The sequence below is a fragment of the Camelina sativa genome, chromosome 9 (assembly GCF_030686135.1).
Source record: "Camelina sativa cultivar CO46 ecotype springtype chromosome 9, ASM3068613v1".
NCBI classification, from domain to species: domain Eukaryota; kingdom Viridiplantae; phylum Streptophyta; class Magnoliopsida; order Brassicales; family Brassicaceae; genus Camelina; species Camelina sativa.
The window spans coordinates 7446763-7465039 of NC_141888.1; the positions used below are offsets into that span (position 1 = coordinate 7446763).

Below are 18277 nucleotides of genomic sequence, written 5' to 3' on the forward strand. Positions count from 1 at the left end.
CTCCCCCTGCATTCGGAGTTAGAAGCGTTGTTGTGGGCCATGAAGCGGATACGTGCTGCAGGGATCGCTTGTCAACATTTCGAGACTAATTGTGCTGAGTTACTCACTATGGTGTAGTCCCCTGAATATTGGTCGTCCTTCTCCAACATGCTCGATGAGTTTAACTTGCTGGAGTCTTTCCCACTATTCTCCATCTCTTGGATCCCGCGTGCGTCAAATACGAAGGCGGATTGTCTTGGCCGTGTTTCGCGTTCTCTTATCTCTGAAGTTTCTTTTGTAAACCCCTTCCCTCAGGCTTTTGGGCAACTTACCTAAGAATTTTCTTTTAATTTATTGTTTGGTTGAAAAAAAAAAGGAAATAGATACACTTTTAGTTAAAGAAAATGAGTTTAAAGTTATTAAGATAAAATTTAATTAACAAAGAATATATATTTAATTCTTTTCGTAAGTAAAAACAATATATATAAGTAAAGTGATAAACTTTTAGTTATAGAAAATAGTTTTTTTTTTTTGCTTGCTATAATACACTAATGTATATCTATTTACAAATCTACTATCTACATTACCACTAAAAATGTATTTGTATACACAAATATATTTTACTGTTAAAATATACTCTTTAGTATTTACTACTACCAACAAATTGTCTTTATGAACGCATTAAATAACCTATTATGTCTCTGCATTTTAAAATTTTTATAGTTATAAAAATGCATACGTTAATTTTATATATTACAATAGCAATTTTTTGAATAAATTATTTGATTGGTGAAAAAAATATGAAACGATCTACTTTTATTTTATTTTATTTTACTTCAACAATCTCTTTCTTTATGTAAAGGTGAATATTTATATTTTTTAGAAACAGTAATTAATTGTATAATTTTCACAATCATTTTTTTTTATCTTATATAAAAGTAATCCTTTTTCTTGTAAAATTAGAACCTTAAAATTAAAATAAGTAAACAATATTATAATTTTGAATTTTATTATATATATATATATATATAATTTCTTTATAATGATCTTTTCTAATTTTTAAAGCTGTTTAAATTTTATAATTTTCTTATAATTGCCTTTTTTTTTAAACTATTCAAAACAAAATTTTTGTTTTACTTTTGGAAGTTTAGAAATGTTTTTTTTTTCTTTAAAAGATTTTGAATAAAATTAGGTTTTCTTTCTTTTTTACTTTTATAAAAAAACCTTTTTATGGTAGGTTTTGAGTTTTTACATTTTTATTTTTTAAAATATTAATAAATTTATAATTGACATGTGTCAACATCTGAATGATACAATTGACATGTGTCACGATCTTGTTAATTAGTAATTTTGTCATCAACCTACATATAAATGATACAATTGACATATGTCACAATCTTGTTAATTAGTAATTTTATCATCAAACTTTATATAATAAGATCTATTAATCATAACAATGTTAATTTATGTTTTGCAAAGTTGCCTATTTTCATCACAAGAAATATTATGAATATTTTCTAGTAGGAAGATTTGGTCTTTTCATCGTCTCATATCTCTTTGTTATGTATTTTTTATTAGAAATATAAATAATTCTCAAAAAAAAAAAATGTTTAACAACCAGTAGTGTCTAGCCTTAATAGTTCTCAAGTCGTGGCCTTTTAAGAAATGTTATCAATATTATAAATTTTACCAATTCGGCCCAAAACCGGCTCATTACCTTTTCCTTTTAATAAGGAAAAATGATTGCCAGCTACGTTAAGTATATGCCAACACATCGCCACACATACAAACAATATAAATGTTTTATTAACTACACGAACTATTGTCATTACATACAGACATGCATAAACAAATATGAGTTATGTGTACAACACCATAACCATCTAATTCTGATATTTTCTTTGCCGGAATCCGGTGTTGACCGGTATTAACCGACGTTGACCGATATTGACCGGCGTTGACCAATTATTTTTTTTTCATAAACAACAAAAATCAACAAAATAATTACATAACTTTACTAAAAAATTATATAATAAAATTTTACTACAAAATAGTATAACATATATACAATTTCCTTTATATTTATTATATATACAAAAGGGAAATGTATATTTGTTATGTACCATATTATATTTGTTATATACAAAAGGAAAATGTATATTTGTTATAATACTTTGTAGTAAAATTTTGTTATATACAAAAATTTCCTTTTATATAACAAATATAATATGAGATATAACAAATGATGAGACATATAATTTTTTCTTAAAATCTTTTGGCTTAAAAATGTTCATAGACTTTTTATAATTGAGTCTAATTTGTTTTTTTTTTTGTCAAAGTATATTGCACCTTGCTATATATTTAACCTTTGATTTACCATTATTTTTATATACTTGTTATATAAAAATATTTAATAGCATGCTACATAATAAAATATAATAGGGTATACAAATGATATGGTATAAAATTAAAAACCAAATTTTGAATTTATAAAAGGAAAATGTATATTTGTTGTATTATTTTGTAGTAAAAATTTATTATATAATTTTTTTGTAAAGTTATGTAATTTTTTTAAACTTTTGTTTTTTGTAAAAATAAATAAAATTTTTAATTTTTTGGTCAACATTGGTCAACGCCGGTCAATACCAGTCAACACCGGATTCCGGCAAACAAATCATCGGAATTAGATGGTTACGGTGTTGTACACATAACTCATGTTTGTTTATGCATGTCCTTATGTAATGACAATAGTTCATGTAGCTAACAAAACATTTATATTGTTTGTATGTGTGGCTATGTGTTGGCCAATACTTGGCGTAGCTAGCAAACTTCATATTACTCATGAGAGTTACCCATATCTTAGAGCAGCCCATCACTTGAATAAAAGTAAAACTTGGGAGTAAAATTAAATTGGGTTTATGCCATGTTCCAATGATTTCATATCATGATTCGAATTGTTGAAGATGTGTAAATCTCATATATTAATACTTGTAGATAAGAAGAGCTTTTTATTTTGTTGGCAAGATAAGAAGAGCTTTATCTTAAAACTTTGAGACTAAATTGTGTAAACGTTTACTTTATTTCAGTTTAATTAACAAGCTTTGTTTTTAACATTTCTTTGCTCTAGTGTTGAAATTGTATCCTGCTTCGAACACAAGACTTTTTGGACAATTTATTTGCTTACAAATAATATAATGTTGTGGTCAATTTCATTAGAAATGAAACAACATTGTTTAAGTTAACAAGAAGTTGTCTGAAGACTGACCAATGAGAAGTAAACACCTGTAGGACCTTTCGACAACAAGGATGAGTGAGTCCCACGTTCCACAAGTTTCCCTTTGTCCAAAACTGCGATTGCATCACAGTTCTGAATTGTGCTCAGCCTATGTGCGATCACTACGCTCGTCCTCCCAACCATCACACGCTCGAGCGCATCTTGTACCACCCGCTCTGACTGGCTGTCTAAAGCGCTTGTTGCTTCGTCTAGGAGCAACACTGATGGGTTCTTTAGAACCGCTCTAGCTATTGCAATCCTCTGTTTTTGACCACCGGATAATTGTACTCCTCTGTCTCCACAGTAAGTGTCGTATCCATCTGTTAACGATGTGATGAAGTCGTGAGCGTTCGCTGCTTTCGCTGCCTCGATAACCTCGGACTCGTCGATCTTGTCAGATGCTCTTCCGTATATGATGTTCTCTCGGATAGTCCCAGCGAACAAAGTCGGTTCTTGGCTAACCAAAGCTATGTGTTGACGAAGTGATCTTAGATGATACGACCTTATATCACGACCATCGATTTTCACAATACCCTTTAACGGGTCATAGAACCGTTCGATCAAACCAATAATTGTTGATTTACCTGACCCGCTTGGACCAACGATCGCAGTGGACTTCCCCTCGTCTATCTCAATGGAAAAGTTCTTGAATATAGTCACATCTGGTCTTGTCGGGTATGAGAAGTCCACGTTGAGGAATTCAACTCGACCTGTTAGTCTTTCTGGCTCATATCCATCTTGATCCTCTGGATCAATAGATGTGTAACGATCCAACACAGCGAATACAGACCCGACCGCATCTGAACCTTTGGCTAGATCTGTGGTCATACTTCCAGCATCAGCAATGACACGACCAGTACTGACCAAGATCATAAACGTTTCGAACAAAGCTTTAGCCGTGATGTACCCATCTTGTATCAATCTACCACCGTACCAGAAATCCAAAGCCCAAGTGCACGACGTGAGGCTTTGAGACATGGCAAGCCCAAACCCTGCGAACCAAGATTGACGTATGCTTTCTCTCCGTGGACTTTCTTGGGCCTTTTCGAGCATTTTCATGATACGTTCTTGTGACGAAAACGCTGTGATGGTTCGGACGTTGGAAACAGCTTCTGCGGCTAGTTTGCTACTTTCGTCTTGAGCCTTGATTGCTTTTTTCGACATGCTTTTGAGTAGAACACGGCGAGTGTAAAAGCAAACAATAATCACTGGTTGCACCGCGATCATCACTAGTGCTAACCTCCAAGCTATGACCAATCCCATTGTGAAAGCTATGGTTACAGCCGATACTGTTTGTACCACTAATGCCATCCGGTCACCTACCAACGATCTCACCTATATTTAAAAAAAAAAAAAACATAAGAAATATCAAGAAACGCTATAACATTGTTCGTTAAGAAATTTTATCTACTTACCACATTAGCATCTTTTGCGAGTCTAGAGCAAATAGCGCCGCTTGAGTTCTCATCTTTATCGAACCACCCGACCTCAAATGTTAACACCTTAGAGAGCATCCGTTCTCGGATACGTTTGGTTAAATATTCACCCATGTATGCGAAGTTGTAGTGTTGGCTGACATTGATCAAGAATGAAAGAATGGCTAGGCCGACGAAAGATAATGCATATATCCTTGTTTTCTCCTTGATCTCGTCGTGGCTGGTAAGAAAATAAACAGACACCATGGACCCCAAAGAATATGCGTACGCTGGCTGTATGGCTCCGAACAAGGTTGCACTTATGCAACCATACAACGCTTGTTTCCATTCCGGTAAATTCATTGCCAATAGTCGCTTAAACGATGGTAATTTCGGCTTGTTATCTTCGGATAGATTCTTCACAATGCTTGGACCTGTAAATGAGTTAGCAGAGCTTGAACGGCTAAGAGTGGAGACTCTAGAACTACTTCTCAAATCTTTGTTAGGATCCGGGACTGGACCCATCTGTACATTGACGTTAATGTTCATATCTGAGTCTTGCTTTTCGATCTGTTGTAAGCGGACTAATGAAGCGTATTGACCATCTACGTTTTCCATTAGCTCATCATGTGATCCAGTCTCCACTACTTGACCGTTCTGAACCACCGAGATAACATCAGCATTACGGATTGTAGAGAGACGGTGAGCGATAAGAATAGTTGTACGACCAATCGAGGCGTTTTCTAAGGCTTCTTGAACTACTCTTTCGGATTCAGAGTCCAATGCGCTTGTTGCCTCGTCAAGAAGAAGTATTATCGGCGATTTGATTATTGCGCGGGCGATTGCAATCCTTTGCTTTTGTCCTCCTGACATTTGCACTCCTCTTTCCCCAACCTATTTGTTTACACAAAAAAACTAACTCAAACCTCCGATAAAAAAATTATGTAATCGATAAGCGTTCAAACGTGGGATCTAACCTGAGTGTCGTAGCCATGGGGTAGCTGAGAAATGAAATTATGAGCATTAGAGGCTTTGGCAGCTTCCACAACATCTTCCATAGATGCATCTTCTTTACCAAACAATATATTCTCCTTTATCGTTGTGGCAAAAAGTGCTGGCTCTTGGCTAACTAAACCCATTTGTGACCTCAACCACTTCACCTGTAGCTTATCAATGGATACACCATCTATTAAAATCTCTCCAGCAAGCGGGTCATAAAACCTTTGCAAAAGCGAAATCACGGTTGATTTTCCCGAACCGCTTCCTCCAACCAAAGCCACGGTTTTGCCAGAAGGAACTCTCAGACAAAAATCGTCAAATATGGATGTTTCAAGTCTCGATGGATACACAAATTTTACGTTCTTGAACTCGACTTCTCCTCTAATGTTCTCCAACTTGTGGCCATCAGGATTGTCTGAATCAATCTTAGGAACTCTGTTTATCACTTGCATGATTCGCTCCCCAGCTGAAGACGCCTCAAAGAAGTACTTGAGATTAGACAAACCACCGCCGAGTGATCTGAAGTAACAACAAATATACCAAAGATCAAGATCTTGATACGGGTACTAAAGATTATTATCTTTCTTTTGTTACAAGAAACAACTAATGTATTTTCTTTTTACTTTACTACTACTCTACAAAAAAAAACCCCTACCAAATAGTCACTCTAGTCATATAGACATCCTACTATATTAATTGAGAAGTACAAATATGAAACTAACCTTAAAATGTGTTAAAAATTACACTAAATTGCCATTAGAAAAAATCTATTAAGTTTAATTAACTAATTTAAATATATATAATTAATCAAAAATAAAAAAACACTCACAGATCAAATATTAAAAAATTTAAAAAAATCTTAAAAAATATTTTCTCTCTCTAATAAATTATGGACGAAATTACTAATTAATTTTTTTAAAAATATATAAACCAATCAGAATTTTAAAAACTAATACTTTATATCCAAGTATACAATACAATTATTTTTAATAACTAAATTCGAAGATTTTGTTAAGACTTCAAATTATGATTCTCCTATCATCTTTATTTTATTTTATTTACAAATTGTTTAGAATTTTCATATAATATTTATAATAAATAAATTACATATTTTTTTGTATATGTTGTGATTTGAATTTTCTAAAACGAAGATATATTACTAAATGTATAAAAATGTGTGTTTTAATTTCCACATTGGCGGGTTGGTAAAACTAAATTTATATAGATGATAAATTAATAATTTTTATTTGCTCACAATTATAATATTAAAATTACTATTTTATATTTCACAAAATAATGATGCAAATATAACATATAAACAATATAAAACTGCAATAATACGTCAAAAATAAAATACTATAATATTCTAAAATAATTAGTATTCAAATAGACTAATAGATTTACATAACAATTAAAAGTAAATATTACCTCAAACAAAATATTAAAAAAAAAATAATAATAATTTTATTATTATATTATAATTTTTTTTAGATGTTAACCCGTGCTTTAAGCACGGGATATATCCTAGTGTTAAGTTAAAATAAATTACCATAACATCCAAACATGGAAAAAAAATTATAAATTAAAAATCTAAATATGTTCGAAAATAAATTAAAAATATTCAATAGGTTTCACAAAAAAATATCCATTTTTTTCATTGTCCGGTATTTGTTTTTTTTTCCTACTACCATAAATACATTTATATTAATTGGCGCCCTAATATTTTTTATATGATAGTAATATTTATATATTAATTTTTTGAAAAAGTATTTCTATAATATTTTGTATATGATACTAATATCACAATTTTAATATTTTAATTGTTGAAACCGTTTTTGCATATCTCACTGTAAAATAAGATAAGTATTTAATTGTTTTCTCACGGGTCATCTTTTAGATAGAGATACTTACACGCCACCGATAGCAATAGCAGCAGCAACTGCAAAGACGGTACCACCCTCAGCACCATGGTACATGACCATCCGGCTTCCATACCAAGACATGAACCCCCACATGGCGAATGTGATTCCATTGCTTCCTATGGTGATCCCCTTAGCAAGTCCTTGTCTAATCCCTAGCTTCACCGACCCTTGAAGCGCAGTTGAGAACTTGGATATGGTCTTCCTCTCTCCTGAAAACGCATAGACGGTTCGCACCGAAGAGATAGCCTGCTCAGCTACAAAACCAGCCTCATTGTACTCTTCGCGTATCTTCGTCGAAATGCTTATTAAGGCTCGTCCGTACATAAGGCCGGGAATCACTAAGAGGACAATGAATGGTAAGCCAACTATGGCGAGTTTCTATAGCAAGACAAAGCCGACTATGTAGCTTCCAACGAACATTGATGCGCTCATCAAAAAGTTCGGTAACTACACCAAATCGAAAACCCGGTTTAGAAACACAATAAAATCATGATAAGGATTATGAAAGATAATTAAAAAAAAAAAAAAGTGAGAAGCGACCTTTTCACTAAGGACGTCTTGGATGAGGAAGCTGTCACTAGAGACACTAGTGATAACATCAGAAGTGCTTGTGACATGAAGATCAAAGTAACCAACATCTTGTCTTAACACCGCTCTTAAGTACTTTTCTCTCATTCTTGCTGTTTGTCGCTCCCCTGTTCTTGTCCAACAATATCCTTCTGTTTTTTTTGAAATATTAAAAAAAAAAATTTAATCCCATCCACAAGTTTAATTAAAAATTCGTTAATTTTAAATTGGTGTAGTCAACTAATTAGAAAAGGAAAGGTTAACATTATTAGAAAGGCTTACCAAGGAAACACACAACCCAAGATCCACAAGCCACATAAAGCAAAGCTACAGCGTTCTGTTGATTACACAAAACAATAAACACATCATCAGTTCTCTTTCCACTTGCCTCATCCTCATGAATATATAAAAGTGAAGTGCATGTGTCATATATAGATTAAAGTCTATTAAAAGAAATGACTATGATGATGAGTCAATCAGCTTATTATTAAATGTTTGTAATCTTGTTGATTTTCTGACAATATGTCAACGGATTCTGAAAAATAAAGCATCCAAGTAAAAACAGATTGTGATCACAATTAAGATAAAAAAAAAAAAGTAAAATATAAGAAGTACCTTGGAGATGCTTTGCATGAAGGTTTCAGTGTTAAAAGATGAACCACCAAGGTTGTTCATGAGCTTGCTTGTGATGAGAAGAACAAGTGGGGTTGTAAAACCATCACCGACGGCTCCGATGAACCCTAATCCCATTAGCACCCAATCTACGCGGTCAGCGTGCATGAATATCGATCTAACGCTTCCCAAACCCTTCATCTTCTTCTTCCCACTCTCTTTCTCTTCTTCTTTACCCATATTTCTATAGTACCCAAAAAGAGAGAAAGAGAAAACTAAACGACAACCTGACCTTAACGAAACGACAGGAGTTTGTTTCTCTCTCTCTGCTTCTTGGAGAGGTTCTCTTTTCGTGCAGTAATATTATATGTGGAAAACTTTTTTTTTTTTTTTTTTTTGTTCTTTTTGCTTTTTATGGGTTTCTTTGTTATGTGATGTTTTAGTTCACATTTCTCGTCCATCGAATGTGGTAGCCAGCAGCTATTTATAGAAACCGAGAGAGACAGAAAATCCAGTTGGCTTCTCATAACTTCGGCTGCTTAACTTATAGTATAAAATTTAAAATACTATTCATGTTTTGGCCAATTTTAAATTAATCAAACATAAATTTTTTTGAGAAAACAAGATACGATTGTAATTTCAAATTAATTGTTCATATGTATTTCTTGTCTTCTATTTTATCTCATTTTGTTTTGGAATTAGATCTCCCAAAGATTTTCTTTACGATTTTCTTTTTAATCCTTGGATTAACTATTTTTAATTTTTAATTTTTAATTTTGCTTCACAACCATTTAATTTTAATTTCTTTAACATATGACTAATTAATTTCTTAAATATTTAACAATTACAAGTTAAAATATATCTAATGATTGACTTTATTACATTTTAACTATATTTTTCTCTTTTTATATTCGTCCAAAATATCTTTTAATCTATTTCATCTAGTATTATATAAACATCTTGCACAATCAATTTTTATACACTTAGAGCTACTCCATGGAAGAGTTTACAACATAGATATCTATGCAAAATAATAAACTTATCAATAAAAAACTATACTACAATGATAAATGCAAAATTTATCTAATTAAAAATTAATGATATATATTTATATTGTTATTTTGAACCTCATTTTTCATTTTTATTGGTTAATATTCATGCTAAATAATTTTTAATATATGTCAAAATAAAATTAACTCATAACAAATGTAAATTAGCATATATAAGGAAAAAATAAGTAGTTTTTTTTTCATTAAAAAACAGTACAATAGTTATAGATACATGTAAATTAATATATATATATATATATATATATATCTTTCAATTCTTATTTTTTTTATGGAATAATGCTAGTTTTCTACACATGTCAATATATGATGGATAGACTTCACGATTATTATGATCAAGTTGATGACTAAATTTAAAACCAAAATTTATTGGTGTAATGCACCAAACCATCACTTTTAGTAGATCTCATGTTCTTTTTGGTTCCATAAACTCTTGTCTGATATTCAGTATTTTATTTCTGGAAATTTTAACATTTTGTTCATTAACTTTACAAATCATCACATGATAGTTTTTAATGTTTTAGATCTATAATTTAATAAATTTTTATTAAATAAATATAGTGATTAAATAAATTTAGTTTTTAAAAGGATTTGATCCCTAACCTGAACTTTTAGGGTTGTTTTTTCAAATAGAGACCACTACTATTTGGTTATTTAATAATTATTATTTTCTGTTTTAAAATATATGATGCTTTAAAGTATTAAACTAATATAAAAGTTGTATAAAAACATGAAAACATCTTATATTACGAAACTATGTTTTTTAAAAAAAAATATCTTATATTATAAAATAGAGAAAATACTTAATAGTGCTTATACATGAAATTCATCTTTTAATTAAATGTACTACTTCTTGAGTATCAATTACAATGAAGTCGGTATAATTCTTGCTAGGTACTTACAATAGTTATTAATATATCAAATACGCACATGCATGGAATTGAATTCGTCTTCTTGCAACATTTAAACCTGACCAATTCCCTATGCTGGTCATGTGCATTGCATGCTGCCTTTCTTAACAGAACTCTGTACTTTCATTTATTACTAGTAAGTAGTATATTGACATCATTTATCTATTTATATGTCGTTTTGTCCCAGATTTGGACATAACCCTCATCTGAAGTCCCGTTTTACCAATTACCAAGTGATAACAAGTACTAGTCTTTGGTCGTTGTAGATGGTTCTCTGGCGATGACTTTTCTCCTCAGCAAAATTCGGTATCTCAGAAAGTAGGGTAATCATTTAGGATTAAGATTAATCTAATTATATAGATATATATAGAAATTAAAATATTATAAAAAGGTGTATTCAATCAAACATTCTAAGCAATTTATCTTAAAATAACAAATTCTACCGTTTTTAGTCATAGAATTTTTAAAAGTTTTCTAAAATCTGGTGTTATTGAACAGATGATTTTTGAAAAATTATATATTTCATTTTTTAGAAATTATTCCGAATATTAAATTGTTAATAACTTTACGAGGGTTAAGAAAAAATTTAAAATAAATCATAACAATTTTCCTAAGTTCACCTAAAATTATTAGAATTATATAAAACTTCGCTCAAACTCAAATCATTTAAAATATATAGTTTAATACATTCCCCTTAATATTCTTCTAGATTTAAGTCTACTATTTATTACTATTGGTATAATATATACACATATATATAAAATAAATAAAACATTATTCTATAACCCTTTTTCACATTTTATCCCCAACTCTAATCAAATTTCTTTTTAAAACCGTACCCAATCATGATTAATTACTGTTTTGTTTTATCTAGGTTAAAATTGTGTTTTTTTTTTACCTTCATAGATATTTGGTTTCCAATAGCATTGTATTAAATTTTCATTATACTCTTTTGTTTGGTGATGATGTATCAAAGTGTCTTTTTGCTGTGTTTGTTTTTGTACCATATCTATACTACTGATGTATTAAATTGATTACAAACAAAAGAGTTATAACTTATATTCGACTGGAATAATGTACTGATTTATGTTAGTGTAGTTCAAATCCAAATATTACATTTTTTTGTCAAAAACAAATATTTAGAACAAAAATAACAAGTGTTATATTGTAACGCCCAAGAACCAATGGGACGGTTTTGGGGTGGATGTCGATCGAGACCATAGGTGTGTCAGTCGATATTAATAATTTTTGGTTCGGTCGGTTTAGTTTAAATCGTCGATTTGAAGCGGTTTGGGATTTGGAAAGCCCTAAATCGTGGTAGTTAAGGGGAAGGTGGACTTTGAGATTTTGTTTTAGTCTCCTTGTCGTTCAAGAGAGAGTTGAGAGAAAAAGAGGAAAGCCCTGACAGTTCCTGAATGTTTCTAGGCTTTTTTTGGTGTGCTTTAAGCGTTGGAAGGGAGATCTGAACGTCGAGTGACGTTTGGAGGTGGCTAGAAGACTTGGATCTTGATGTTCTTCGTTCTAATCGTTATAATCTTTCTAAATCAAGGTGAGTGCATGACCATGGCTTATCTAAGCTTGAGATTCTATGACTTTCGTGTTTATGTGTTGTATGGTTGATTCTTTTGTTTGTGGAAGTGATTTCGTGGTTCCTGAGACATTTGTGAGGCTTTTGTGTGATCCTGGATTGGGCTTGGTGCGTTTGGAAAAGGAGATCAGGCTTGGAGTTTCGACGAAAACGATGCTCAACATATGTGTCGATCAACACAAGGAGTGTGTTGGTCGACACAAATGCAAGGATGGCGCGAGAAAACCAAACGAGCATTAATCGTCGCCAGGTGTCAGTGTCGGTCGACACCATCCTTCAGCAGCGGCTGATCCTTGTTTGTTGTCTAGTTTGATTGTGTTATTTTGTTATGTGTTTGATTGAAGATTTCAATTGCTTATGTGTATAGCCCAATAGGTGGGAGGATTGTCTCACTGAGCATTTGTGATAATACTAATGCGTCTCAATTGTTGCTTGTGATGCAGGTAAGGCAAAGTGTGATCGTAGAATCATGGCGATAAGGAGGAGGATGATCTAGGATCACGGTTTTGTGTTGTTTGGTCTTATTATTTATGTTGTTATAACATGGTTTAACAACATGCTAGGTGGTTAGATAGAATGGTTAGGGATGATATTGTATGAATAATATTCCGGAGATGGTTATTGTTATATGTTCTGCTGTGCATGTTATTGGTGATTATTGGTATGATGTTTGGTTATTGATGTTGTTGGATGTTATTGGATGTTGGTTTAATCCCCTACACACTCTTGAAAAAGCTGATGTGTCGCCGCCAAAGAGCTCTGTGAATCTTTTACCAAAATATCCTTAAATTTTCTACTTAATTATATTAACATGCCATTATACTTTAAAAAACAATTAACTGAATAATCATTAGATATGTCATCATTTCTCACACAAATTTAAATATCACATATTAAAACTATTTAAATAATTACATACTATTTTAAGGTAAAATGTCACTAAAATATACTTTCAAATATACAAATCAAAGTTATATTAATTTCTTAAAACCAATATAAGCAAAATATTCTAAAAGGCTATAAAACATATCAATTAATATCAAGTTAATAAAAATAAAGAATATATAACTTATTAACATAATCATATAAAAATAAAATATTATTTTTATGTTAGTATTATTACCATAATAATTTAAATAACAAGCTTTCAATAGTTATTATAATTGATTATAAAAAGAAGTATATTACCTCTGAATTATTTCTAACTCATTAAAAGAAACTTAATTCCCAATAAATATAGATTTATATATATTCATAAATAAATATAAAAATGACAACAAATTAGGGAATATCATGATGTGTGATTATTTATATATATATATATATATATATATATATATATATATATCTAACTATGTAAACTAATTAATCTCAACATTTAGTGTGATTATTCATTAAAAATGGAAATACTGATAACCGAATAGGAATATACGTTCTAATTGTATATTCATTTATGTGCTATTAAAAAGGAATGAGACAATAATCCTTATCATCATAAATAAACTTGCTACCCAAGAATAATCATAATATATTTAAAATGAGTGATTATTAGATTATGCAAAATTGTTATAGTTACTCGATAAACCATAAATATAAATTTGATTTTTAAAACATACAAAATATATATTGCCATAAATTGTAACATTTTATAAATATTATTTACTATGTTCACATATTTCACTGGTGAAATGTATTCTTACATGAATACGTTGATTTTGGAATTTCATTAATTTTTCATAATGATTTTTTGGTAATAATCCGTCATTTATAGAAAATATTAACAAACCAACTAATTCAAAAGATTTAAATAGCCTAATCAAACTATTAAATCAAGAAATTAAATTATCTTCAAAAAATTTAGTTTAGAGTCTGATTATTACTAACATATAATAAAATTAAATAATTAAACTACCGATTAATTTAGTATATATTGTTATGGTTACATAAAAAAACATGCAAAATTGTTTTGATTACAAAATAAAACATGAGAAGATATGAATTTGATTTTTAAACAACACAAAAAACATGTTACAATAATTTATCAATATTTTCTCTACCATAAAAGTTCTTACACATTCAAAGATTTACACGAAAAAATCCAGCTTTGAATAAAGAAATAAAAAAGCTTTAGTTATATATGATGTTTGACACAAATATTATTAGTTTTGGGATAATAATTTTAGTTATATTAATTTTCTTTAAATTGATTTATCCCACACGTAGTGCGAATTGTTACCTAGTTAAGTATTATGGGATGTTTAGTTAATTACAAAAAAAAATGGGTCGGGTTGTGTCACATATATACAACCAACTACCTTAAAATGTAGCTACCTCAAGTTCATGCTCGTCAGATAATGAGATTTGGAAACATATTATGCATGGGCACATTCAGTTTCAATTCTCCTCGCATGCGGTTTTGGCTCATTCCTTATCATCTTAAATTTTTGTATGAGTGTTTCTAATTCTTTCCCACTTTTAAGGGTGATATGGGATGGGTATACTTCCTTCTTATTACCCACTCATTCCTTTCATGTGTGGAGTTCCCACTAGATGGTTAGTTGCTTATGAAGTCTGACTTATTTTAATTTTTCCATTAGTCTACATGCTATCTATGTTGAATTGTTGATGCTAAGGTTATTGGTACTCTACTGTTGGATCTTAAGGACGGCTTATACCATAAACTGGAGTTTAATTAGTGGCTTGAGGTGCACACGCAACATTGGTTGAGCTTGGAATGGAACTCACGGCTGAAAACCCGTATCATAGTCCCAAAACCAGCTCTTTTGTTCTAAAGTCTTTGAGAAAAGATCCATTGGTTCTTTCCTGGAACAAATGGTTTTGGTTAAAATTCTCATATTTGCGCGATCGCTTGTATATGATAAACATGATCTTTAGGTGTTCTTGACGTTAGTACTTTTGTATGATAGATTAGTTTAATTCATGTAGTTCTGGTTGAATCTGGTGAAAACCTATTTTGACGCATTTTATGTACATTTCAACTTTTAACAGGATCAGCTTAGTAGTATCTTTAGGTACAACAATTTTAAATATTAACAATTTATAAAGTTAGTATTTTTATATATACTTCTAGATTAATAGTATAGAATATTCTCTTGAACATGTCCCGGATAATCAATAATCTAGTTCTGATAATTTTTCAAATATGTCTATATTTGTGAACTGTGAAATACGTATTAGCAATTATAGTTATCCTCCCTATATATAATGTTATCATCAAATAATTAATTAATATGCATTTAATTAAGAAGTGATAAAGTTTAATTTAATACATTAAGCTCTCGTAATGTTGGCAAATGATACCTTCCTGAGGTCATTATCCAGGATTTATACGTATGTGGTGACGTTTTTTTCCTGATCGCCTAAAATGTGTAAACGCTGACTTCTGTTAGTTTTATATTTAGAACTTATACGTGGTTCAGCTAAGTGTTTTTTTTATTGCACTCACGTTATTATATTTGGTTATTCTAATCATTTTTTTTTTCATTTCTTCTAATCTTCATTACTAATATTTGATATAACCATAGAATGATGGATTACCTGCATCATATACAATTACGATAAACAGTTCCCACGAACATCGATTCAACGATGCAATTATTTCTGTAATATATGAATTTGCGACAAATGATTATGCCACACAAATGAATTTGCAACACACGACCTCAATATCTAATAAGTTTTGCATCACTAATATCCAAATTGTATTATCTAGAAATCAAACTCTCTAGACCTAGTATTGAAGCCATTCAACCCTTCTTAGACCAAATGTCTAAACAATTACACGTTTTGTTAACTTTGGAAAACGGATATCATTAAGACAAAAAAAAAAAAAAAAAATCATTGTGGAAAAATAGATCCTGTGAACTTTGAATGGAGAAAGAAAAACAGAACCAGTAGGACTTTGAATGGAGAAAGAAAAACAGAACCAGTAGGTCGTGAAGGTAATCCATCATGCTCCATCATCTTTACACTTGCATCCTGTTACGGAAAAGGATATGTTCCATATCTTCTTGTGTATATCTTTAGTCAATATTCTCTACTTGTATATCAAATCTCTTGTATCTATATTTACTTTTTACCTATCAATAAGAAATCCAACGTTTTCTCTGAGATTTACATGGTATCAGAGCAAGGTTCCAAAACCTAAATCCCTAATTTTTTTCTTCTTTCCACCGTTTCTTTCAAAGAACTCGGCTTTCTAATCTTAATTTTTCTACTACTTACATGATGTCTTCGACATCGGCTCTTTCTACTACTACTACTAAGGAATTGATCTCATCTTCTTCTTACTATCTCTCCTTACTATCTCTCCTTTAATGATCAGCCGCATCATGTTCTTACTCTGTTTCTCCTTAATGGTGAAAACTATGAGAAGTGGGCTAAGATTGCACGTAACAATCTTGCGGCCAAGCATAAACTTGGTCTTGTCGATGGTTCTCTTCTCAAACCTTCTGCTGATTCAACCGATTACCAACGGTGGATTCAAGTAAACTCGATGTTATGCGGCTGGCTCTATGCAAGTTTAGATCCTCAAGTACAGAAGGTGATCTCGTTTGTTGACAACGCAAAAGTTCTATGGGATAATTTGCGTGTTCGTTACTCTATCGGGAACGCTTCTTGGGTTGACCAAATCAAGTCTTCTATTGCTCGCTGTGCTCAAGATGGTCAAACTGTTGCTGATTACTTCGGCCAACTAAAGGTGATGTGGGATGATCTTGACGACTTTGAGCCTTTTATTGATTGTTGTTTCAATTCGTCATCTTGTCCTCAATGTCTTAAGCAGCAAGCCGGTCGCGATCTTGAGCGTATTCATCAATTTCTTATGGGTCTCGATACCTCTTGGTTTGGTACTACTCGAACCAATATTCTTAGCCGTCTTAACCGCGACACTGACATGACTCTTGATCATGTCTATTCTGAAGTTATTGCTGAAGAACGTCATCTCATTGTTGCTCGATCTAAAGAAGACCGTATTGATGCTGTCGGCTTTGCTGTGAAAGCTGGTGTCAATGCTATTGCATCTGTTACACGTCTTACTCAAGGACCTTGTACTCACTGCGGACGTACCAATCACTCGGTGGATACATGCTTTGAACTCCATGGCTTGCCTGATTGGTGGATCGAGAAACATGGTGATACTAGAGAAGGATCACGATCAGATTCTACAAGAGGTAAAGGTCGTGACTCTTTCAGAGGACGCGGTCGTGGGCGATCCTCTCCTACTACCTATCGTGCTAATAATGCTCAAGCTGTTACTGAAGCTGAACTCCCTGACTTACCTGGTGTTAGTAAAGAAACTTGGTCTGCTATTGTGAACTTGTTAAAAACAGACCAAACCTCTAGTTCCGATAAGCTCTCCGGTAAGCATTCTTGTGTTGAGTTCTTACTTGATTCTGGAGCCTCTCATCATATGACAGGTGATGTTGATCTTCTTGTGGATGCGCATGACATTCCTCGAAGTATTGTTGTTCTTCCCAATGGAAAACACACTTTTGCTACTAAAGAAGGGACGATGATTCTTGGAGATCACGTCAAACTCAATCATGTTCTTTATGTTCCTGATCTCTCTTGAACTCTCATCTCTCTCGCTAGACTTTGTCGTGAGATGTCTTGCTACGCTATATTCACTGATTCATTATGTGTTATACAAGACCGCACTTCGAAGATGCTGAATGGCGCAGGTGAAGAGAGAGATGGGGTTTATCACTTTCGTGGAGCGGTTTCGGCTCGAGCTAACAATGTCAAGAAATCCACAAGAACTCTTTGGCATGAACGTTTGGGGCATCCATCTGCGAAGATCTTATCTAGTGCTAATAATGATTTTTGCGAAGTTTATCTTCAAGCTAAACAAACGTGGTCGGTTTTTCCCGAAAGTATTAATAAAGCGGATGCATCTTTTTCTTTGATACATTGTGATATCTA

General features: G+C 31.7%; 2 protein-coding genes across 2 annotated transcripts; both read right to left on the reverse strand.

Moving 5' to 3' along the window:
* Positions 1-3039: 3039 nt before the first annotated feature.
* LOC104710674 (ABC transporter B family member 15) lies at positions 3040-8270 on the reverse strand. The gene is made up of 5 exons (XM_010427310.3): positions 8130-8270; positions 7579-8036; positions 5646-6186; positions 4669-5562; positions 3040-4588 (listed from the first exon to the last, which is right to left on the reverse strand). The coding sequence occupies exons 2-5, from the start codon at positions 7911-7913 to the stop codon at positions 3218-3220; spliced, it is 3141 nt and encodes a 1046-aa protein (XP_010425612.2). The 5' UTR covers positions 7914-8036; positions 8130-8270; the 3' UTR covers positions 3040-3217.
* On the reverse strand, positions 7968-9008 carry LOC147937874 (ABC transporter B family member 15-like). The gene is made up of 4 exons (XM_087465318.1): positions 8772-9008; positions 8439-8493; positions 8130-8308; positions 7968-8036 (listed from the first exon to the last, which is right to left on the reverse strand). The coding sequence occupies exons 1-4, from the start codon at positions 9006-9008 to the stop codon at positions 7968-7970; spliced, it is 540 nt and encodes a 179-aa protein (XP_087321444.1).
* Positions 9009-18277: the final 9269 nt, after the last annotated feature.